Source organism: Argiope bruennichi, chromosome 5, assembly GCF_947563725.1.
Source record: "Argiope bruennichi chromosome 5, qqArgBrue1.1, whole genome shotgun sequence".
In the NCBI taxonomy this organism is placed as follows: Eukaryota; Metazoa; Arthropoda; class Arachnida; order Araneae; family Araneidae; genus Argiope; species Argiope bruennichi.
This window is the reverse complement of record NC_079155.1, coordinates 124,686,377-124,713,280: the sequence shown is the minus strand read 5'-3', so window position 1 is coordinate 124,713,280 and position 26,904 is coordinate 124,686,377. Positions and strand designations below refer to the sequence as shown.

Below are 26,904 nucleotides of genomic sequence, written 5' to 3'. Positions count from 1 at the left end.
CATACATAAATTTCTTGCATTTTTAGAGAGGCTTCTCCAACATTCAATATATCTATCCCCTACAGTGTACAAAAGGTATCTTGCTAAAATTCTTATTTTCCATCAGACAATCTGCATATTTTTCTTGAACAATACACAAAACATTAAACTTACACTTACTAATCATAAGTAATATTCTTCATTATCTAAAACGCTAAAAATTAAAGAAATTAGAATGTTTATTGACATGCAACAAGTCTGGTACATCTCATACTCCATACTGCTAATAATCATTCATACTACCATCTAACCATTTCCAACAATCATTTCAATGTATTGTAGTGCCAAAGAGGTGGGGGGGGGAGACAATTAAAACATTATATATATTGATACTTCTTAATCTATTTCTACCAAAATTCCTTCACTCAAATTCTTCTCTTTATCCATTTTCTGTTTCAATAAATAAAATTAATGGAAATGTTTTTAATTTACTGTATTCAATGTCAAGGGATACCTTTGTCAATCTTTTTTTAAGGATTAATCATTATTAGTCCATTAATAAAAGTACCCATATTTGGGTTAAAGCTCTGATGGTTATCTTTATTACAATACATTTTAATATGGTATACTCTCAATAATGTGGTAGACATTAAACCAAAGGACTTTCAAATTAACAAAAGCTTTGGAATAATGAGGTTTATTTATTTAGTATTTTTTTTTAAATCTATAAACACCTAAGAAACATGCAGCTTCTGGAAATTGAGTAAGCTAATCATTTTTACATAAATGTTGCCATTAAATCTTTCTCCTCCTTTATTTTATTTAGTCAGTTTTATTCAAGTTTTTAATCATTACTCCATATGCATTTAAACATTTCCAAACTATGGAAGTAAAAGAAAAGTAGAAATTTTCTTTCTTTTCTTTTCAAAACTATCAACATAAATTTTTGATGTTAGAAACAATCCAAATTTACTTTGCTTTGAAATCCCTTTTTAGCTTCTAACTGCAAAGCAATTGCAGCTATCGAAACACTTTAAATACAAAAGCTGTTTGTCTTAATGAGACACTAATTCAGCTAATTTGTTTTTTTTTATCTTTAATATTAAAGAAGTTATAGAAAAATTAAATTTCAACGACATACCATTTCCACCCCCTTTGAGCTAGATCGTCTATCTACAAACTCTCCAACCTATTCCAAGCTAATTAAAATTCAAACAAAATTGCTCTAGTTATCTTGTTTACAAGATAACATGGGAAAAGCATTATACGCACACGAATATATACATAAACTTTTGAATGAAAGGTGGTTTTGGATTCTAGGGACTATAATCAGTGAAGATCAGCAGAAATTTTTTCAAAGTCGTGTCAGAGAAAAATTGTAATAGGTAGTCTTCCTATAAGAAATCTACCTAAAATACTGAAATATTTAAAGTCAAAGTACAATAATATTTAATTATAATTTATACTCCTTGAAAGTAAATTTCAAATGAAATCCAAATAACCGTAAAAAATTAAAGTTGTTAAAAAATATTTAGAAGATCTATCAATAGGATATTTTAAGGCACAAATGAAAAGTGATCATATGATCATATAAAATAAAATTTGTAATAAAACAATGAATTTTATGCAAAAAATAATTTTCTTGATTAGTTAGTTTAAATTATAGTTTTCCGGGAAATAATCATTCATATTTAATTTTCAAAAAAAATCAAAGAAATTACCACAGGAAAGTCACATTATGCATTTTTGAAGCAAAAGTATTCAGAATAAGACTGGCTTACAGAAAAGAACTGAAAGTTCAAACAAACAAACAATTACTAAATTTATTCTTAATTTAAGAGTTGCAATTTAAATTATACTAAGGAAGACATATAATTTACGGTATTGAAGCACATGAATTTAATTTTTCTAAAAAACATAGAAGCATGTTCAAATAATAAGAACTATTTAAAGATTCTTTCCTTTCTTTCTCATCTTTCAAGCCTGAAAACAACTTACCTGCTTTTTCTTATCAAGTTCAGCTTTAGCATCTGCTTGTATAGTTTGTGTTTTTTTATATCTATCTTCCAAAAGCTCCAGCCCAGTGCTTTTGTAAAAAAACTGAAATTGATTAAAAAATAAGAAGAAAATATAATTATAAACTTGCTATCACTTGCCATGTTAAAGAATACTATAACATGCACAATTATTATTTTAGAGGCATGTAAAAACATAATTTTAAAAGAAGAGAACAAAAAATTGAACAGACTAGTTTCAGTTTTGAGTAATAAATAGGGTAGTTACTCAAATCGGAAAGAGTAAAAATTTCTAAGCATACACAGTATAAGAGAAAGTGTGCAAATAGCACTCACGAGCCAGTTACAATGAAATAAATAACTGTAGACAGTTTTTATCAGACCTAGTTTTTATCAGTGGGAACAAGCAGAGGGAAATAATCAAAAATTCATCATTATCTGAAGCAACAACATATTAAATGAATTTTTATATTAACAAATAGGAAAAAAAATTTCCTTATTATTGCCTAAAATTTTGCAAGATAAATTCACTTTAAGAGAAAAAAGCTATTGATCCTGCTCTCTAATTTAAAGTTAAACAAAATTAAAGATTTGGATGAAATAAAAAGAGAAAATAACATTCCTGCTATCATGATAAAAATATGTTTAATGATTACTTAACAAAAAGCATTATATGGTGGGTTTTTTTTTGTTTTTTTTGTGCCACTCATAAATTTGAGCATCGATTTCTGATTGTTTTTCTATTATCAGTTCCAATTCCCCCCCTCCCTACTTGCAATTTTTTTCATGATTTATTTAAGTTTTATTATACCCAAAAATAAAAAAACTCTTTGGACCTCTAAACAGTAGAATAGAAATAATCTAAATGATTTTTTTTCATTGAATGAAGTATTCACTTTTTAGTTTCTTCATAAAAATTTCAAATTTGATTTTTTTTTTTTTTAACAATTAACTATCATCACTTTTCACATAAAACTACATTGTTTTTCAATAATTATGGCTTTAAATATGATACAGCTTTTAAAATAGCAAAATTTTTAGACATGTATTAAAATACTTCTTTTGTAGTATTACACACAAATATAAAAGTGTCCTTATATAATTTCAGTAGCTCCACTAATTCCCCACTACTCAAGTAGTTGTCATTATTCCAATATTAGTATTTTTTTTTTTCCAACCTTGAAAATTTGACAGATTTATGCAGAAGAAAAAGAATTAGATTCTGAAAACAGTGTTTAGTTCTTAAAGCTATGGTGACAATCTTTTATTCTTGCCATATTTAAAAAAATTGGTATTTCCATAAATAAAAAAAATTAAGAACTCTAAATTTCCCTGTTTTTATGAAGACATTTTTTAAGTCCCTGCATTTTTCATGTTTTACAGATGATTTTTAAATTCCCAGTATTTTCTCAATTTTCCTGGTGTAAGGTAATAAATAAATGGTGCCACTGAATAAATCAAATTGCTGCAATTCAGCTGATTCAGATGGTATTTTGCAAAAAAATAATGCATTATAAATTTGCTAACATTTTTAATAAACTAGATAGGTTTTCTTTGAAAGAATACTTTTCAGCAAACAAGGAAAAATACCTTAAACATTATCAAACAACATACATAATTAAAAAAAAATTTTTATACTTCTTTTTTTTTAAATGTTCATTGATTTGGAAATTTATTTTTATTGTCTGTATTCATTTTTAAATTGTATAAAAACATTGAAAAATATATATAATTAAAAACTCTATAACTAAATTGTTAACATTTGAAGAATTTTTTTCTAATTCACATTTGAAGAATTTATCTAAAAAAACCAGGGTTTTTTCCTCCTGTAGAAAAAAAAATGTGAGAAATTTATAAATTTAGGTCACATCTTAAAGCTTTTAAATTCAATAACAATTAAGAAGAGCAATTTAAAAGAGATTGTCGTAATTAAGGTTGCATGTATTTGTTGCGATTCCAATTATTGGGTCATTTTAGAAAAATAATTTTATTTACATTTTAACTAAAGAAATTAAACATTTGATTTTCACTATGCGCTTCACCGATGCAGTGTGCAAGAGCATTCCGAAGAGAAAGAGAGAGAATACTTTTTTAGAAGCATAACCGATGATGAGTAGCGCGTGTGCACAGCAATTACATCACAAATAGCCTCCATGGAGCCTGTAGTTTACAGATATCTGATATGATTTATGATAAATATATATGATTTATGATAGGCATTCACTATAAGATTTGTACAAGAATAAAATCACACAGAGCAACTGAATTCAAAAGCTATTCAATATATAGAATGGAGGAGTTTGGTTTTAGATCTAGAATTAACTAAAAAAAAACCCAATTTTATATTTATGCAAAATAACCAGGACTTGTATTAATATTACAACAAAACAATACTTTGAGTGCAATGGTTAATGATGGCAAAAAAATCATAAAACGGTTTATTGAGGAAGATATGCATACTCATATATTATGCCTACTATAAAATTTTCAATTAATGCTATGATCAAAGGTCATAATGTATCAGAATACCTGAACCTAATTTATGTGACTTATAGGAATATAAATTACACCAATGATATACTTAAACTGAAGTCTTTTATATGAAATGAAGTCTTGAACTTCACTAAATTATTAAAACCTGATTCTTCTGCAGATTTGAGATACGAGTCAATACAAAAATATGCACATATAGAGGTTTCAAGATAATTATATTTTCCCGAGGAATGTTGTAGAAACAATTCATTATTACTAATGAAAAATCCATGAAAAACTACCTTACAATATTACTCAGCTAAAAATTCACTTCACAGTATACACAATTAATATTGTATCTTGACACTATAATGAATTCAGAATTAATAACTAAGATTTTTTTTAAGGGCTTAATACACAGGGAGACATTTTCATAACAATCTAAATGGGATACGATTCAACTAAGAATTAACAGGCATGGTGAAAAATTTAATAAATCTTAATTTGTCTGCGAATTCCCCCCCCCCTTCATTACTTTTTTCCAGCAGAAACGCTTTTTAAAAATTATTGCATTCATAATAAAATCACATTTACATTTTAATCAGTCACATTTAAAATATAATTATAAAGTATCACTTTTAAATAAAATAGTAAAGTGAGCCATAAAATACAAATATACCTTTTCTAAAAGGATTCTGTAACAATAACCTCTAATAATGCTATAAGTTTTTGAACTTCATTGATATATTTCTTTCCTTAGATTCAAAGCTGGCTTCTAGAGGTTCAAGATTCAGTAAATAGTGGAGGTGATCTTATTTGTGAGGTATTACTAAAATAATGCATGAAATGTTCATGTAGCCATCAGGTTCCAGACTCCAGAATCAGAGTTTTCTTTAATAACGAAACATCTTCAGATGCAGGGACAATACAAACAAAGGATGGAAATTTAAACCCACATAAATAACTATAATATTAAACATTACAGAATAAACCAGTATGACAACACAGCAGGAAATCTGTCTGGTTGAAGTTTTCAAAAATTTAAAAACTATCATCTTCCTAAATTGAGCTTGGGTAATATTATCAGGGGTGTTTGTGGGACCCCAAAAAATCCCCTGAAACTTTTACGGACTTACTACCGACATTTTGGAGTTTCGAGAAGAGGGGGGGGGAATGAAAAATTACAATTATGAAGTACTGAATGACCTAATTATAAAAGTTCAATGAATTACTTTTTTTGCAAAATTAAGACCTTTGAACCCAGGTCACGTGATCGCACATCTGGTCGAACGAAGTCTCTCCCTTTTTTTTCTGCCGCGCCTACTTGCCGAAAAGAATCCAGAAGAGAATGTCCGAGAACCGGGGGAATGAGTCATAACTCGCAATAAGGAAAGAACAAAAAAGAAGTTTTTTCCCCCTTTTCACGCATTATCACTGCCTTTGGAGAAAGAAAGGAAAAGTTTTCACCACACACACTGACCTTGCGTTTTCTGCTTTCAAAGCAAACAAAATTACCCAGATCAAAATAAATAATTCATTATTATTCCTACTTCCTTTTGAACGACGATCCCCGGAATTTCCGGATATCGAAGTTCAAAATCCCCGGAATTCCGGGGTTTCCCCGGAGCACAAACACCCCTGTATTATAAATTGTCAATTTTCCCAATATTTAGACACCTTGCCAACATTTATTTTTCTAGTAATTTTTTTAAAATTAATTTTCTATAAACCACAATTTAAAGTAGTAGAGAATTTTCTGTCATAATTACAGAATAGCAAATGGAGTGGGGGAAAATAGAAATGAAAGAAGTTACTTTAACACCATCCTTCAATTCCAAAGTTAAAGATGTGTTTCGACATCAGAAATTGTTTGTTGAATAAATAGAGATGTATTTCTAATTCTCTCAATTCTACATAGATTATTTCATAATTATACAGAAACATAATATTGAAAAATTTGTACTTACTTCAAATAACCTTTCAGCTTTTGCATCTTTGGATATCAAAAATCTTTTACTGGTTGCTTGAGTCAGAATACAGAGAGGACAATCAATCTGAATAACCGTTTTAATTAATAATAGATTGAAAAAGAACAATTTATCTAAATCTTTTATGGTAATATTCTACATGAAGAGCTATATAAGAATAAAATTTCAAAATACTGAAAGATTTTTAAATATCAAACCCTAATTTCGAAAATAGAAATCAATAAAATAAAGAACCTGAATTTTATGTAAAAAACAAAGAAAATTTCCAGAAAATTATTTTTTTTTTATATATATGTTGAGGACTGATATAATGATATTGAGGTTTAATAACGAAAATATATATTAATATATATTAAAAAATTCTGGCCATATAAACAAATAAATAAGTTTACTTATAACTAATTATTTATTTGCTACTTAAATCATAAGAAATGAAAATTTTAAAAGATATTTCTTAGAAAAATTATTCATTTAAGAAAAACAATAATCAAGAAATTATCACAAAATTTTTCAAAAAGAGAATTTATTTATTTATTCTTAAATGGAAACATATATGAAAGATCTTCATATTGAAATGAATTATCAAACTAATGATTTTAAATCATTAAAGAATAAAAATAAAAATTACTTTTAAATTTTTTATAATAAATATAAATGTTTCATCGTTACAAAATAAAATTTTATCATTCAAAAAATTATTTAACACATCTTGTCAAGAAACCGCTTCCCGAATCTTTTTTAAGGAATGAGATTTCTATTTTTCAAAATATTTCATATTTATTAATTTTAGATGTTACCTTTCTCAAGTAATTTGGCTAATTATTAAATTTTTATGCATTTATATCTCTGAAAGAGTTAAATAGAGCAAAAATAGAATTAAACGAATGAAGCTTCTCTATAGAATTTTATTTTTCAATGCATAAAAAACTTTAATATATTAGCTGGTGACACAGCACTACTGAAGGATCTTACAAGTAATAAAATTAATAAAATCATTTTTAAATATCTAAGATAATTTTTTTATATATATTCTCTCAATTTTCCTTCAAAACACTTTTTTTTAACATAAAATTTTAACTAACTTTTGAATGAATAGTAATTTAAAAGCATTTTGAAATTAAATAGCTTATTAATAAAGTGCATAATAAAGAATTAGAAATGGAATTCAGCAGAATTCAATTTTATAGTTATTTGAATAATAATTTGTTTTGAATAAATAAGCTCTATAGATTATTTACCATTATATCCATTGCTTCCAAGATATTAGTTAGCTCACTCTTTGAATTTGAACATATTGTACCTAAAAATAGATACTTCTATTAGTATATTTGTTTATATCATATCCGACAAACTAAAGAGCTATTCCAAAAATTTCAGAACTAAAAAGACAGTTTAAATTGATTAAATTAAAATTTAGTAACTCTGCTGAATGCAATGTAAAGTAACTATTTTCAATGATTTCCTACAATTGCAAGGTTTTTTTAAAAAAAATCATTATATCTGAATGATTAAACTGAATTTAGTTTTGAGCTGCTTCTATTTATTTAATAATTAATGAAATGCTATGGTTCTATTAGTTAATTCTCAACAAATATTATTTTACAGGTGTAAGAATTTCTCGATTCAGAAATGACACCATTCTAGTTTCTAAAAGCAAGGATATCCTTCATAAATGATTTCTATGGTAAGTTTTGTTCTTTGAATTATTTATCATTTCCTTTTTCTTCTTTTTTTTTTACCATTTAAAATACTATATATTTTTTATTTACAATGAATTTTATATACTTCATTCCTTCGTTTTAATAGAAATATTCTAGTACAATAACTTTTTTAAAAACTATATGTCTTCTATAGTTAAGTAGTTGTTATACAGATTGTGTTCTGTTCTGTGTTATAACCAATAATGGTTAATGAGCTGTGAATGGTTAGTAATCTATTTAAGTGTTATTAGCAGAATTTATATATTTAATATGTTTAAAACTTATTTTCATTTCTAAAAATATTTTTAAAAAAAGAAATGATTTAAATATATAAAAAATTTATAAAATGATAATTTTTGAACTTAAAACATTTGTCAGCCTTTACAAAGAAATGCTCGGCATATTAGAAATGCCCAATATGCTAAGATTAGATGTATTTGCATAGACATGTCTAATATGCTGCACACAAACATGAAATTTTATTTATACAATGTCAATAAAGAAATTGTGAAAAAATTTTCTTATGGTGTGGTTATCAATTATGTTAGTTTGTTGGTTTTCTTTCTACCTGGTATATTGCATGTGTACAATATACATTATTATAAAAAATTAATTTAATTTAAAATAAAAAAATTTAATATAAAAAATATTAACAGTAATTTAATATAAAAAAATAATACATTTTCATGAATTTTTAGTTTTTTAAAAATGAACATCCTTAAAATAAACTATTAAAAAGTATATTACATTTCTTATATGAAAAAAATTGAAATTTTAATAAAATACTTTATTTTTAAATCTGCATAAAAAAATGAAAACTACTCTTTGCAAAACAAGTTAAATTATTTTAACAATAAAGGTTAAGATCTTTGCTCAACATTTCTTAAAAATCCAACAATTAATTAGCACTTTTTGCTTAATGACCAGATTTACATGCTGCAACATAAATATAAAAATAGCCTCACTATATGCCCCTAATAATATAAATTTTAGTAAGAATTAAAAAAAACTGCCAAAATATTACTTTAAATCTGTTTTTTCTAACAAATCATAAGAAATCATACTCTCTAATCAAAAATTTGTGGGTTTTTTTAAATGAATAAAAATTCTTTAATTCTGTTTATTATTACAAGTAATGCTAGAAGTAAGATACTAATTTAAAGATAATAGCTTATGTAACAAATGTCTGCCTATCTTAATTAAAATGCGAAAAATACAAATAATAATTAATTATTAATTTCATGATTGAAATACCAGTTATTAGAGTAGTAATAAAAAAAATACTTGGTTTAAAACAACCAGTCCTGCTTTAAGTGAATTAAAAAGTTTTAAAAGCTCCTTTTTATAAAATTTCAAAGTTTACTTAAAATCATTTTTTGAACTAATCAAGATTTTATTATTTTTATTTAATTCCTTGAGTTGATACTCTACTTGCTTTTTCCTCCCTCCATTTTTTTTTTTTTTCTTTTCTTTTTTTTATATTCTCTTCATATTCGGCTCATAAATTCCTCACACTCAAAATCAACTGCTTTGACATTTCATTGCTTGTATTCTGCTTATGTTCCACTATTTGCTTAATCTGCACAGTCCTAACACTAGCTTTGCAAAAGAAAATCAATAAATCTAAGGGCACGAGACTTCTAATGACGCAATTAAAAATCAACGACTCAAAGCAGTAATCACTCAATCTCGCAAAGATCTCAAGTCTGTTTACAATACCAAGGGAATGAAAACATCCATTGCAAATGTAGAGCATATATAAGACTACCATGCTTCTTGATCATCAGTTTTTTTAACCTTAGCATATATGGTGTATGGGATAAAAATCTTTTTTATCTTATCCAAATTTTTGTAGTTAGCATCACACTAGAGATCTCTTAAAGAGTGCAAATAATCCTTCCTTTACTACTGCAAGCTCTTCAAAAAATTTAATGAATACAACTTTAACAGAACGACTAGCAGCATTTTTGTGGTACAAATGATAATTTGCCATATATCTATTATTTAAAGTTATTTTTGCTCTATAAAAGATCAATGCGAATTATTCGCATTCTAATTATAAGCATGAGTGAATTACAAGTCTAGGCTCGGTCATATATCTTTGATATGAATAATTTGCCGCTTCCTCCCCCCCCCTTCTGGCTGTAAAAATACAGAAATTTAGAATGCATGTACATCACTAAAGAAATATTACATGTTAAAAAGCATGAATACTCAGTCTGTGTAATTTCAATAGGCAGTTCAAGGTCACATATTCTACCGTGTTACTGGTACCAGACAACCAATAACGAGGTAGAAAATGTGACCTTGAACCACCTATTGAAAATACACAGAATACACAGACTATAAATACAGAAGGGATTATTTTATAATCCTTCATAAATCATGAAATAACAGCAGAAATCTAATCAACATGCATTAATAAATTGCACAATAATAGTTCAGATCTACTGATAACAGAAAATTAAATTTAACTGAAAAATTATACCTGATTCAGACTTTATTTTATAATTACTCCCGCCATCTTTGGTAAATTCACGTGAAACAGTTATTTTTTCTCCATACACATCAGGTTTATAAGCAAGCTCTCCCCTATTTCGTAACACTACTTCAACTTTGCTTTTACTGAAAGAAAATTATTTAAGAATTTTATATGCAAAGTAAGGATAATGTGCAAAATAATATCATTTAGAACAAGAATAACATTATCAAGAGTCTTAGAAATTAATAACATCACAACTTTTAATCAATTTTTAACATCAAAGTAAAATAACTTTTGAATCATTATAAACAAAACTACACTCCCCCCCCCTTATTTGAAGATGAAAAAGAATTAAATAGATAATTTATTCAAAAAAGGAAAGCCTTTTTAAGTAACAGAACCTAAAATATATCTTATACAAATCAGACAGAAAGGGTAGAGGGTGGTGCGTATGAAAATGAATCAGTTGAGGCATTTTAATAATAATAATGATTTAATAAGGTTAATAAGGTCTTTCCATTTCTTTTCATAAATTAAATTCCCCATACAATCTGAAAACAGAATTCACATAGATTAATATCAAGTGAATATGATTTCCAATGCAATGAACCAAAATAATAATTTAAACAGACAAGATATAACTTATTTCTGAATTACTTATAATAGTTTAAGTTAATTATTTCTTTCAACTTTGAAACTCATTTCTATAGACATAGAATTGCATTTTTACCATATAAATATTAATTTTGCACATTTAAAATATGATTTTCAGTTGAAAAACACAATTTAGATGACATTTCTTTAAAAGAGGAAATAAAATAAAATTAAAATAATAGTAATTTTTATTTATACCCTGTCTCACTTCCCACATTCATAGCAATATCAAGTGTCATTCTAATAAGTTATTTTAATACAAACTGTAAGTCAATTACAACTCACACTATATGTAATTGCACTAAACAAGATCTTGATAAGGGTTTCTTTTTTGCTTCACCCTTTATTTTTATAAACTTGACTTCGTGGTCTCTCCATTTTACATACTTGTGCTCATGGAATGGCACTTATGGTTTGATGTTTGCTTAGTTTTTGTTTTTATACTAGGAGACAATCATCAGTGTTATGTTAAGATTTAGTGATACTTACATTAAGTTTACAATTCATTATTTCTACAAATATGGATGAATGTGTGTGATGGTGTTCTGCAGGCAAAATCGTTTGACCAACAATCACCAAAATTAACACATATATACATTAAAGTGTGGAAATATGCAGCCTGAAGCGATTTTTTTTTTTTTTTGGAAATTTTAATCAATTAAAAATTAAGCAGAGTTTTCAGAGTTTTAATGTGATACTACCAAAAATATTATTGCAAAGAAATATATTTCTCACCATTTCAAAATTTAAATAAATCATCTTTCAATAATATAAATTTAAGAATCGTACAAACTTTTCCTAAATATTCACAATTTTAATTTTTTTTTTCGCTTAACTTTCAACAATAGATTAAAATGTTACCAGAAATTCAAACGTTTTTAGTTACATTTTTAATAGTGCTGTGATGTCATGAGATTGTTTCCATTTGAAAGGTTCACTTACACAACAAACAGAGTCCTCAAAAAATTCCCTGTGTTTTTCCCTGTACATATATTTAAGATATGAAGAAATGCAAGAGCAGCACTCATGTGCTAGTTATAATGAAATATGGTTTAAAGAAAAGGAAAAAGGAAGGAAATAAAGCAACAAATATGAAATAAAACATATTAAAAAAATTTTGATATTTACATTAAAAAAAAATCTCTAAATTTATTATCTAGAATTTTGCAAGACAAAACTTATATATTAAGGAGAAAGGGATATAATACCTCTCATGCTCTTTAATTATGAGTCATACAAAATTAAGAACTCAGGTGAAATAAAGCACAAAACATTTTTTTATGATACACATCATTTAATGATTACTTAATCAAATTACTTTTTTTTATTTATTCATTTTTGTCAATTTATGTATTTGGGCATCGATATTTGTAGATTTTTCATCAGTTTCATGGAGCTATTCCTTAACAAATAAGATACAACATTTTGGTATGGCTTAATGTACATTTTTTAGCTATTTCACTTTCAGTGAACATGTATGAAAATATTTCCGATATATATCATTGAATGCATTAAAGGACGAATGTGAAGCAACAAGTTTTTATACCCATAAAAATTCAGCTTTAAATTATTGTTCTTGAACTAAAAATTTGAAATCTGTTTATTTTCAGACAATAAATTTGATGTTTTCAGACTTGACATATCACCTTCTCCTTCATTCTTTTTGTAACTTTTTTTAACAGAAGCATATTTTTGTTTTCCTTTTCTGGCATTACTAATAAATGCCTGTTTTCCTATATTACTTAGGCTTATTATTTTTTTACAACACGAGCAGTATGCAACAAACAGAATTCGCGGGACTTCTTGCACCCTTTCAGTAAAATCAGGATTGAATTATTTTTATCCATCCAATTTGTATTAAATACAGAATTTGAGCAGCTCATTGTTTAGAAAAATTCTCTGATCTAATCTGGACAAGATCACAATTTCTAAAATGATGAACAAACCATTCAATAAAATCATGTGTGAGGGATTAAATACCACCATTATGCGTCCGCAAGTTGAATGTTGATATTTCTACCTGAGAAATGTATACTAATATTTCACACAGTTACAGAAATCCTGCGCATGCTCATTAGCTGAAATTCAGGAATCTCATGGAAAAAGAATAAATGTCTCACAAATTGAAACTGGAAAAATCTATACAGAAAAAAAGGGGCAGAGGGTAGAAAAGGCACAAGTTTCCGCATTACATAATCGCGAATAGTATTGTTTTGTTTTTGGAAACGATTACTACAATCTTTTATTCTTGTAATCTTTAGAGACTAGCATTTTTTAGATGGGAAAAATAGAGAACTAAGAAAAAATTCGTAGTATTTTCCCTATTTTAATAAAATTGCCAATTATGTGCATGCTTAGCGTGAAATACTCTTCTCAGCAATTTTCCTCCAATAGATATATTTTTTTACAAATTTCCTAATTTTCCAGGTCAATAAAATTCACTGGCTTTTCCTTGATATTCCCGATTTCCTGGTCTTATCACCACCCTGGTCCGGTTATAAAGGGCATTACCAATATGTTTATTTGTTAATTTAAATAGAAATAATGCAACATAAGGAAATGGGGGGGATGCAAAAAAGAAATAGTAATATAAATGTAAATATATAATTTGAAAAATAAAATAAATGGTAACAGAATTTTTGATTATTGCTGAATCACTTCCTTTATCAAATTTAATAAATAAAACCCACAGAAATACTCATCTAGAAACAAAAGAAAAACCTATAAAATTTATAGGCATCTTTAAAATTGACAGAAGGTTTTAATAATTAATTGCTATTTAATTCGTCAAATATGAGTATATGTGAATTTCATTTAGAAAACAAAATTATAAGTAAACAATTATACAAATTCACCAGAAAAGAAAACTTTCAAAAACAAAATTCATCTTCCATAATCAAAAATGGCTTTACAATTGTATTTAGCACACAATATACAGGATGATTTCTATTTATTTTTTAATTAATGCAAGCAACAACTGATAATAAAAACTATGTTGGCCATTTTTTGCATATAAAATTCCAGCACACTTTCCAAGAAAAATTTTAAAGAAAATCTTAATCATACCAATCTTTAAAAAAAAAAAAAAAAAAAAAAGATTTTGGAGGGTTTTTTCCCCCCATTACAAAATGGGAAAAATAATGATAATAATTTTAAAATCCCATCATGTCTAATTTTGTGTAAAAGTAAGGTTTTAGATATAAATTAGAGTGAAATTTGTCATGACATCAATTGCTTAAAATATCTACTTTTTTAATAAAAATTTATTTCAACACCAAGAATATAGTTTTTGGGTTATAAGGCATTGAAGGAGAGAATTTAATTCATTCTTCAATATTAATGTTTCAGAACTAACAGTACATTATATAATTAAACAAAATTTCAAAGAGTGGTACTAATTTATAGGTCTTAGCCTTAAGAAAGTCTAAGGCACAGTGGCAATTAATCTACCTTAACTGCCAAGGGACGCACTTTTGAGGAAAATCAAAAAGATTTAGTTCTAATTCTACAGAAAATATATCATGATTCTGGTTTATCCTCTGATGAGATAATATAAACTATATAAAGAGATAAAAAGACACATTCATTACTACTCACAAAATGAAATTTCTTCTCAAAAGTAAAGCTATTTTTTTTTTAAATGACCAAAAGTAATGAGTGATAAAGTACTTTAAAAAATTCAAAACTTACATTTTCCCTCTTTTGATGAAGCCTTTAATACTTGTAAATCTATCGGTACTGCTGGATTTCCCGCCTAAAGCCAACATTACTGCAGTTAAAATAGCACTTTTACCACCTATAAAAAAGTAAACAAAAATAAAATTCCACAAAATTTTAAAATGATAAGATTTTCAGTTATCTTCATTCCAATACCAAGAGTGTTTTTCACAAAAACATTCTATTTGTAAAATATTTTATTTTTATTAAATAAATTTATACATAATAAACAATTATATAAATTCAAATTTTAATACAAAATTTTAGGTTCAAATTCTAATTATATTCAATTCTCATAATTTTTCCAAAAAAATATTATTCATGTCCCTGAGTTATCAAGATGATAAAAAAACTATTTTTAATTGAAAAAAAAGTTCCAATAATGAATTTCTTACTATAAAATAAGAGCTTTTAATTTACTTTTAAATAATTTACTTTAGTCAAAAATAGAAACAAACTATTTTCTAACACTACTGTACCGTAATTCTATATTATTCATTATTTCAAATAATTATGCTGAGCTGACATCTACAGTTTGACATCAATCAATGTTTTAGCTGAGAGAATTTTAAAATATACTGAATAAACTAGCATTTGGGCCTTTATACAATAAATCATTTAATGAATTTTTTCCAGTTTCCTGAGTCGACACATCAAAAACTGATAAGTAATAACCGATAGTAGAAGAGGCAGAAAATGAGAAGTTTCAGTTCACAACCTATTTTTTCAATTATTTTTTATTCTTCCCATTCCTTAAACACAGACTTATAATCCTCTAGAAGAAGCCAATTCTGTTGCACATGTTCACATATCTTTGTATGCCACTTCCAAGACTATTTTTTATTGGAAGGCAGCTCAATAACATTCAATTTAAAAGGCAAACTAAGTTCGTATCTATCGTTCAGCAGAATTCCTCAATCACTCTTGAATGCTCATTATTTTTATTTCACTTCCAAATTGCATCAATAATTCCAATACTTTTGAGACTACACAACTCATTGGTAGACAAATCTTTAATATTGCATGTTTTGAAATATAAGAATACTGAGAATCACTGTCAATCAAAGCTTTTAGTGTTATAACTCTGTTATTCACACATGCTTTTGCAATTAAAGTCATTAGAAATACATTACTTTTACTACAACTGTTAGACGATGAATTAGTTTCAATTATATCAGACTTATTCTTAATATTTTCTTTAGGATAATCAAACATTAAAAAATAGTGCGGCTTGGCACAATATAAGCATGAATTTTTTACTTTACAAAACTTTGAAAAGAGCAAAACAGAGAAAAAACAAGATTTTTCAAAATACACTTTTTTTTTTCAACAGGAGACATATTTTTAGTTTCAAAATAGTCCTTGGGCGGATGCTTCTTATTACAAAAGATATTACTAACCGCCTCTCCATTTTTTTTTTTTTTTTTTTTTTGCTTTTTTATTAACTATATTTAATAACTAAAGGACTAATTGCTTAAAATTATAAAAAAAAATTAATGTGAATAGTTAAGAATGACTTCTTTTCGATTTCAATATAATCATCTAATGCTTAATTAGTTATTGCATTTAAATTAAAATGTCTAAATATATTTTTCTTTTCAGTGAATGTAAACAAAGCTAAAAAGAATTTACTGAACTGAGTGTAAGTAAAAAAAAAGCAATAGTAATTAATAATCTTATATGTTATTACAAATAAAAATATAAATGAAAACAAGCTTCATAGACTTAAAGATTATAAAGATGTATTAAAATCACAGGTATGTCTGCCCATGCATTCAAGATTTCTTTTCAAAAAATTAGCATAAAAAAATTTTTAAAGGATAATACTGAAGCATTCCTGAATAAATTATTAGCCTATTAGAAATTTCTACAATTCTCTTCATTCTGAAATCAGTAATGACAATAGAACTCAGGAAATCTGTTTTAATTTTATGAATATGCCGACAAAAGTTTCCCATTAGATATAATAAGTTTGTAGATCTGTCAGTAACATTAAGTTCTTGTAGAATTACATTTATTTATAAACATGATCCTTTAAAAATTCCCAATGTCAGAAGTTATTAGGGATGCAATCAGATGCAATGATGAGAAAAGAAATTAAATGGATAAAAAATAGAATACCAAATATAGGTGAAAATTTGCAGTAAAATTTCTTGAATAGATATATGAAAATGGATAAGTGCTCCATCATGCATCAAAACTAAATCTTTATTTTAATGATACTTTTGTTATTTTGAAAAAAAAAAATTGTTAAAATATTTCAATGTTATTTATTATTCAAGAAACAGATTCAAACTTTGCTAAAGTTATTTTTCAAAATATTAACATGATAGTGAAACTACATTATGCCACAACTTCTAATGGTGTTCTTACTGAATTCTGATTGAATTTTTTTTTTGTTGCCAGATACAACAAATATGCAGATTCATGTCACCGTTCAAATGAAAGTTATTCCACATCATATTTTATGACCAAGTGCATCAACTATGATTTTCTCAAGAAATTGTGAATACAAATGCTAAATGAATTCTACATTCTAGTTACATTGCTAATGGATAATAACTTAGAATTCATAGCATCACTAGCCAAATGGTAAAATAATTTTTATCAACATTATGACAGAGAATACATTTTTTCAATAACATCAGAATATCAGATGGAGGGTTATTGGAGCTACAACATGTATCCATATAAAGCTCACAACAATTTCCGCTGCTATGAGACAAAATTATAAATGTTTTTGTTTTTGTTTTAATTTTTACCATTATATTAGCTTCTTGCACACATTCATCTATTAAATTTTTACATACTATAACATTAACATTATTATAGATCCTTGTAATTCTAGTTAAAAAATTTGAATTTGTCTTTTTAAATCATTATGAGTCATAAACAAACTGGAAATTCAAACTTGAACAATATTAGTATTCCTTTCTTAGTAGATTAATCAACTACATAAGAACAAGAAAGTTTCCACTTTTGAAAGTCATGTTTCACTGGGTCAATATGTTATTTAGCAATAATTTTTTGTGTTATTACTGCTTCATGATAAATTTTGATTGCCTTAATTCAAAGTAACAATTGATCAAATCCATATCAAAATGACCTATATTATATTCTAGAGGAGAGGAGAGGAGATAAAAGTATCAGCCTGAAATGTCACCAGCAGCTCACTCTATTATGTTTCTTAAATAACTTTAGCAGATAATAACTGCTTAACACTTAAAAGCTGTGTGCATGCATGTGTGCATGTGTGTGTGCATTTAAAACTAAACATTGATAATTAATCGATCTGTTCATGATGAATCTGAGAAAATTGTTGACAAATTCTTGAGATATCACATAAATTAAGAAAGATATTCTTTAGTGCGCATAAGGTTTAAATGCTCAGTGATTCTGTTTCAGTAATCATATTACAAAAAAAAAGCTCTGTTTCAGTAAAAAATATTATTATATTAATTGCAGATTAATCATTTCCACTTTAATTTAAAGCATAAATTCTACGGGAGCTAACAGAAAATTAGAGATACAGATTACGTTATGACTGGAGGCCTTTATAATATTGAAATTTGTAATTATAATATAATATTGAATTGAAATGTGAAATTTTAAAATATTTTAATGAAGTAGCTATTAAAGTAGGAATTACATAAAATATTTAATTATTAAAATTTTAATGAGCATTAAGATTGGTGAACCGGCTGGTCGCCAAAGGCGGCTAGTAAATAATAAATTTATTTTTTATACATAATTGAAACCTAGAAATCCAGAACATTTTAACATATGGAACTTTGAAAAAGATACACAAGTAAAGAAAATGAGAGGGGGGGGGATCTCATTCAGCTCAATAGAGGATTAAAAAATTAACTTTAAAAAGTTAAAATCAAATCAAATCCAGAAGAATATCACAAGATACTATAAATATAAAAAAAGAAAGGAAAATTCTGAAAATTATTGGAATTTCAGGAAATTTAAATATTTTATTAATTCTCACATTTCAAGAAAGGTGGAATTCTAAAAATTACATGCAATAAAAACAACTCAATAAAACAAAAATCTTACTTCCATTCCTTCCAATGATAAAATTCATATGTGGTTGAAAATTAAGTGTTACATTTTCATGACACATAAAATTTTGCACAGTAACCGATTCAACAATACCAAGTTCACCTTCCTTATATGGAACCTAAAAATTGAAAATAAATAAAAAATAATATATATATATATAATTATATCACAAAACAATGAATCTAAATAATAACATTGAATACTGTGAACACAATTTGATCAAGAAGCTTTTTCCAAAAACAGTAATGTACCAAGAATCTCAATATTAAAAATTCATAGACTAGAAAAAATCAAATTGCCTAGCCCTTAAACTAGTGTATAAAAAGAATTAACGACTTAGATACTTAAAAAAAAAAGTCTTGCTAGAAACTTATTTCAGAAAATGGAGAAAATTAATTGTCTTTGGAAACTAGTTATTATATTCATCTTTATTTAAAATAAATAACAAAACCAAAGAAAAAAGTCCCTCAACCACTGTAACTGATTTCAGCCATTTCTACTTCTTATGAAAATTAATGACATCTAGGTACTGATTTTATTCTGAAATATCTCTCAGGGTTTAATTTAAAAAAATAAAATTCCCCGTGTTTTTTCCTTCAACATATATTCAAGATATGAGGAAATATGAGAATAGAACTCAGGTGCTAGGCAAAATGCAATATGATTTCAAGGAGTGGAAAAAGGAAAGAACAATTTAATATTATATGAAATAACAGCATATTAAAAGTAGGTCTATATTTTACATAAAAAAAGACGATTTCTCTTTATTTATTATCTAGAATTTAGCAAGAGAAAACTTATATATTAAAGGGGGAGGGATATATTATCTGTCATGCTCTTTAATTGTGAGTCACACAAAATTAAGAACTTAGGTGAAATAAAACAAAAACATTTTTGTTATGATACACATAATTTAATGATTACTTAATAAAAAAAAATTACAAATCAAAATTACTTTGTTTTAATTATTTATTCATTTTTGCAAATTCATGTATTTGGGTATCGATTTCTGCAGATTTTTCATCTCTCAGTTTCAAGAGCTATTCCTTAACAAATAAGGTATGACAGTTTTGTACAGCCTGACAAACATTTTTTTATCAATTTCATTTTCATTGAACAAGTGTATTATATTTCCGATTTATCTAAATAAAAATATTATTTAAAATTTATAAATATTTCTGATATATTATTGAATGCATTAAAGGACGAATATGAAGCAACAAGTTTTAATGCTCATAAAAATCCAGCTTTAAATTATTGTTCTTGAATTAAAAATTTTAAAGTTTATTTTTGGACATTACATTTGATGTTTTCAGTTTTGACATGTCATCTTTTTTTGTATTCCTTTGAGATACTAAGTACAACATGAATGATGACTCTTCTGAACAGCGAAACCCTGCATTTTAATGTGTTTTTAGATTATTTTTAAATTCCCTGTGCTTTCCCGGTTTTCTTGTTCTCCAACAACCTATCTGTGTTACAAACTATCTCTTGAAATGGAGACAGAGGGAATAAATAATTATTGATGATATATCAAGAAATCAATGGAGAAAAAGGGAATAAATAGTTATTCATGATATATCAAGAGATCATGAGTATTCTTTAAAAACTGGGGTGCTAGCTGACAAACTCTGTCACAAGATTTATCCATAGAGAATGTACAGTGAGGTTTGGTTTTTTTATTTCTCCCCACAAAACAGGCAATCACCCTTGATGACGTATTTAAGGATCATGTGTTTTCACATGAAGCTAAAATTAGCACAATCCCTATATTATTAGTTGAAATTGGGCAATTGGTTCATTTATTTTGCTTACTATCCTAAATATATAGTTGCTATGAATATTCTTGGCACTGAGCCAGAATCAGGGTTGCTACTCAAATCTGGATTTAGTTTAGTTATATTAATGTCCCATTTTAAAGCAACACTAGAGCTATTTAGGAATGGACCTCGTAATTTTGAACCACAGTTGGATGACAAGGACGACACCCGAGTGGCACCCCCTTCTCCACACCACACCAGCGAAAGGATATTTCACATGGACAGATTTAACGTGGACCAGACCAGCTCACACAATGGTTTTTTTTAGTGGAATCGGGTCACGAACCTGAAACTCTCCAGTTCCGAAGCCGAGACCTTACCACCTGGCCACCACGGCCATCACTCAAATCGGGAAAAAAAATTTCTGTGTTTACCCAGCACATATATGCAATATAAGAGAGGATGCACGAACAGTACTCATGTGCTAGTTATAATGGAATAACAATACACCGTAGCTTTAATGAATGGGGGAAAAAGCAAGGCTTTTCAATAAATGTGGAATTTAAACAAGATGCAATTTTTAAAATAATAAAATGTTTCAACATATGTTCAATTAATTTTTATAATATTCTTCACAAATATAAAACATCACAAAAGCTTTTTTTTGTTTTAGTGGTCATACTAGTAATCAAGTAACTTATTGCATTATTCCAATATCAGTATTTTTTTCTCAGCATTATATTTTTTTTTATGATCATCAAGCTCTATCAATAATAATAGACTAATGTTTTTGATTTTTCAATTATACTTCTTTTGAAAATGCTTTTCATTAATACAAATGAAAAGATTTTCATATAAGAAAGGTACCATTGGTTCATTTTTTTAAACAAATGGCTGAAGAATATTACCAATATAAGAGAAGCTGAATTTAGTCAAAATCAATTTATTCTGACAAACATTTTTAATATTATCACTCATAGCAGATCCAAGAAAAGCTTTTTTCCTTTTTATTGAAGCCTATGTATCTCTCTATATTGTCAAAATCTTTTAGAGACCTTTCACAAATACTGATACTGCCAGTGCAAAGAACAAATCTTTAATGAAAATTCAGAAGAACTAATAATTTAAAGGAAATCAGTACACTTAGTTGGAGTACCTTTAAATATTCTATATATTGCTCTTAGAATAACATCTACTTTGCATTCAGTAGATTTATGTTCATTCTGAAATGCTGAATGGATTATGTGTAGTACACAAGAACCTAGATATAATTTGCCAATCATTTTTGCTCAGAAATTCTTCTTTGACATGTTAAAAAAATTTTTAATTTACATTTGGTCCATTCATTCTACTTTGTAAGTATGTTCAAAACCTGATATAACTTCTTTAAAATTCTCAAACTATTCCCAAGCAGTATATGCCTTAATATTAAATTCCAAAATCTTGTGGAGACTATTGGTTGATTCACACCAGTATCTTACAATTAAATATATTTTGGTATTTTTGCAAAATGCGGTTCAAAGCTTTGTCAAAACATATTACAAATTTTTTTTTGCTTAAAGATTTTTTTAAAGAAATTGTTGAAAAAACAGAACCATTCCATAACAAATAATATCTCACATTTTTGTACAATCTAAAATACATTTTTGCGTTATTTTGCTATCAGTAACACATGTGAAAATATTTCCAATATATCATTGAATGCATTAAAGGAGAAATGTGAGGCAACATGTGTTAATGCTCATAAAAGTTCAGCTTTAAATTATTGTTCTGAAACAAAAAAATTCAAAAGTGGCTTATTTTCAGAAATCAAATTTCCCATTTTTGGAATTGGTATATCATCTTCACTTATATTCCTTTTAGATATAAAGTCCAATATCAATTATGACTTTTTTGAATTGGTATGCAATTTTGTATGTTTTCCTCTTTTAGCATGCCCATTATGTGTCCGTTTTCAAAAATTAATTAAGTTTATTACTGTTGTCTGTTATAAGCTTTTTTATGACTTAAAAATCATTTTTGTTCAACTTATCTAATTAAATGCACTGTTTCTTTACATAAAATTACTATTATGTAAATTTCAGTGCTGTGATGTCATGGCCAGTAAGAATTGACTATGATATCATGACTAATCAGGTTTAACCACAAGCTCTTAATTGCATATAAATAAGAGTGTAAACTTTTATGTGCAGCAGAAGCAGTAATAATGAAGAAAGAATGAATAAAGAGAATAATGTTATTTCTTATTTTATTATGTTAACTTATTTCAAGTTGAAATAAACTGGTTTTACAGCATATGATGTAGTCATTTTTACAACAATAATGAGCAATCACTTAATCCGACCTTCCAACAATTATCTTCTTACAAAGTGAGCAATATAAATTTTACAGGACTTTTCTACTCATTCTGTAAAATCAAGATTCATATTTTTATCCATCCAATCTGTATTAAATATAAATTCTGAACAGCTTATTATTTTTTTTAAAAAAAATTCTAATCTACTTTGAATAAGCTCACAATTTCTCAAATAATAAATAACCATTCAATGAACTCGCATGTGAGTGCCTAAACACCACTGTGATTCTTCCACAAATTGAATATTATTATTCTCGGCAAAGTAATTAATTCTATTCTCCAAGCAGTTATAGCAGTCTAGAGCATCCTCATTCGCTGCAATCCAAGAATCTCTTGGAAAGAGTGCAATGGTCTAAAATTGAAATTAGACTGATCTACAAAGGAAAGAAAAAGAGAGAGAGAATGCATAGAAAAGTGGCAATTCCCACGATTACACAATTCTTTCATTTTTGGTGCTATGACTATGATTTTTTCTACCCCTTGCAATGTTCAGAGATCGGCATTTTTAGATGAAAAAAAAAGGGGGGACTAAGGAACTTTCCTGTATTTTTCTGTTTTTTTAATAACATTTTAAAATTTACCTGCATTTTTCCTGTTTTTTAAATTCCCTGTACTTTTATGATTCTCCCAGTATCATGGCAACCCTGAGGATCAATTTCACAACTAAAGGAAAAAGAAAATTACCTCTTCATTTCAGAATCTTATGAATATACTTTTAAGACAATTTATTCAGCAGAGGGAATATATACATGGAAAGTAAGAAAAGCACTTTCCCAAAGGCACATTTCTCTTTTTCTATTATTTTTTCATATTAATTTTTACTTTATTTTTGAACTGTATTGTTTTGCTTTAATTCTAACTTGTGTAATTCTAACTTTAATAAAAAATAAGCAACTTTCCTATCTATTATTTCACCTCAATTATGAGGAAATGAATAAAAAAAAAAGAGATTAGTGCATGCAGAAAAAACAGAATATTCCCATAATTGAAATTGCTTAGAAAACAAAAATAAATTATAGATAGAGCACTTATGTGTTTAGAATAACAATAAACAGAATTGGACAAATATGGTTGTTCAGCTGTTTTCTGAAATCAAATCACAAAAGTATTTTAAGAGGAGAAATAAACAAATGACTTAAAATTCAGATAGCATGAACATAAATAAATTATTTAATATTCTATGTATTTTATGAATTCTTTTAAGATCAAACCATCTTTAAAATTAACCATAAAATTGGGAGCGTAAAAAGAAATTTACATAGCAGAGAAATATAATTTCTGCATTTTTCTTTTAACATAGAAAATAAATAAAATTTTATAATTTTGGAACAAAAAAAAGAATAAAAATGATTTTCTAATATAATAAAGAAAAAGAAAAATAAATATGATAAGATTTTCTTAAAAACATGGTTTCCAATTCAAAAATTAGTTTAATTGTTTGCTTTTCTGTTAGTTCAAAAATTCATTTTTTAGCAGATCTCTACATGTTCCTGTGTACTTTTCATTTTATAGAACAGTCTAGAAGTAAAATATGTTAGAACATGATGATGTCATTTAAATAATATATCAACAATGAATGAGATGGCATCATAAGGAATATAAACAGTATTACTAACTAGATACTTTACAAATATTTCTTATTTGAAATTGGCAATGGCAAAAATAATTAAAATTGTAAGTATTCAGAGATACTTGACAAAATGGATTAAAAACAATTAGAAAACAAAGAGATACCAGTATAATGAATAACTTATACTGTATACATAGCATTTGTTTTTACAATTCAATATTATATGATTATGTTAATTTTGTTACCTATAAATTCCTGTAATTTTGTTACCTGTAAATTAAATTTGCAATATCCTTAAATGATATTGCAAATTTAATAGGCATTTCGTTGCAATTTAACAAACAGAAAAGTATCCAAAATCTTTAATTTTCTATAAATTTGTTTATTTTATCAATAACAAATGAAATACAATAAAAAAAAATTAAATTCTTACAAGGGAGGAATTCTCACACTCAGCATTTTTTAGACATTTTCTCTTTTTTCTATCAGTGGCATTATTTTCTGGTAGTCTCTTCATGGCTTTAAAAGTCTAAGAAAAAAATATTAATTAAAGTTACATAAAGTTTATGTAATCTGTTATAACTGTGTTAGCAAGATATCAACTATTACCAAGCTTGAATATTAACCAATTCTATTAGTACCAATATTCATTGTGGAGATTCGACAATGAAAGCTGTTGCATTGGTAGAAATAAATTTTAAAAAAAGGTATCCCAAAAGGAAACAATGGTATTTAATGAATAAAAGAGAATATTAATAAACGATTGAAAGCTAAATTGTACTGAAGCAGCTTTGTAACTTTTTTCAACACACAAGGAGGAAAATTTAACAACACTATATTATTGTACATTGCTTCATATAGATGAATTGTCATACAATAGTACATTATCAAACTACATGATTTTTTAAATCAAAAAGATATATTCAAAATGCATATCTGATTTTGTCATTTTTACATAATCTTTCTTAATGGTACATTATTCCTACTAAAGCAAATAATCAGTGCTTCCTTTCGGTCAAACTTCTAACAGTTTATAAAATTACGGATTTTTACACTTTTGGGCTACAAACACGTAGTTGACATATCCTCCGAATTTTTTATATCATTATTATTTAAATTCCGACCAAATTTCATTGATAAATCTTTTATCCAACATGAACTAAACTGTCTGTAACAAATATTCAAATAAAACTTTTAATACTGAATAAACGATTCTAAATTTAAGGAACATTTTATTTCACAGAAACAGTTCAAACGATGATCTACAAACTTCTTTCAATTTACAAACTATATTCTTGCAACATTCATTCCATTATTTCAATTTTATTATAAGTATATATTGCAAGATTACAGATTTTCTTTGAAGGCGATATTAATATTTTATAAACACATTTTTCATGAGAAGATTATTCACATTTACAACTGTCAAATCTTATTATAAAAATATATAAAGGAAAAAGATTAGGTTAATAAATTTACTCACGTTTTCTTTGACAATCACAATGCTAAAATCTCAGTTCTAAGATCAGGTGTGAAAAAATTACATTACAACAATAGAAACATCATAAAAGTTAGCGCTCTGCTTTAATTTGAATATTACAATGGCTACATATCGATACAGAAAAAACAATATGGAGTTTCGAATTTTCGAAATTACATAATCGATAGCAATATGAAAAATCTATCGATAGTTTTCAAATTATCGAGTTTCTTTTTAAATAATGTTATTCCTATTAGCGGGAGAGAGCAGACACGTCCAAAGTGTTATCAGCCAATCAGCATTCAGAGTTAAACTTTCAATAGTAGAATGGGGGGGTCAATTCATGTGACGTAAAAGTCAGATGTCATGTACTTCCTGCGCATGGTATTTAAGTTTCATCCGCACCGCTCTCGTCGATCAGTCTGCCATTAGCGTTCTCCGCCAAGTATGAAGCGGATTTTTTGTTTACATTCGAAGTTATAAATTTTGAATCATTTTCTTTCCTCTTATTATGTGTTAACAGAGGAAATACTGGTGTGCTGATGGATGCATGCTTTAATGCGAAATACAAGAGTGACTGTCATGATAAAATGTTTTCTTATTTTCCTTTCAACAATCCTGACTTGGGTTGATAGCTTTGGTATAGATCTTTTCAAGCCTTCG

General features: G+C 26.7%; 1 protein-coding gene across 2 annotated transcripts in view; it reads right to left on the bottom strand.

The window, feature by feature from the left end:
* Positions 1-26,509, bottom strand: part of LOC129968725 (structural maintenance of chromosomes protein 6-like) — a 91,131-nt gene extending 64,622 nt beyond the window's left edge. The window contains exons 1-9 of one of the 2 annotated variants that reach the window (XM_056082907.1): positions 26,245-26,509; positions 25,195-25,290; positions 23,773-23,854; positions 19,070-19,193; positions 14,981-15,086; positions 10,643-10,779; positions 7,693-7,754; positions 6,434-6,520; positions 1,978-2,079 (exon numbers count right to left, since the gene is read on the bottom strand). In XM_056082907.1, the coding sequence (XP_055938882.1) occupies positions 1,978-2,079; positions 6,434-6,520; positions 7,693-7,754; positions 10,643-10,779; positions 14,981-15,086; positions 19,070-19,193; positions 23,773-23,778 (624 nt within the window). In that variant the 5' untranslated portion in view covers positions 23,779-23,854; positions 25,195-25,290; positions 26,245-26,509. The remainder of the gene's footprint in view (positions 1-1,977; positions 2,080-6,433; positions 6,521-7,692; positions 7,755-10,642; positions 10,780-14,980; positions 15,087-19,069; positions 19,194-23,772; positions 23,855-25,194; positions 25,291-26,244) is intronic. The other variant, XM_056082906.1, reaches the window with a different exon arrangement.
* Between the last annotated feature and the right edge of the window lie 395 nt (positions 26,510-26,904).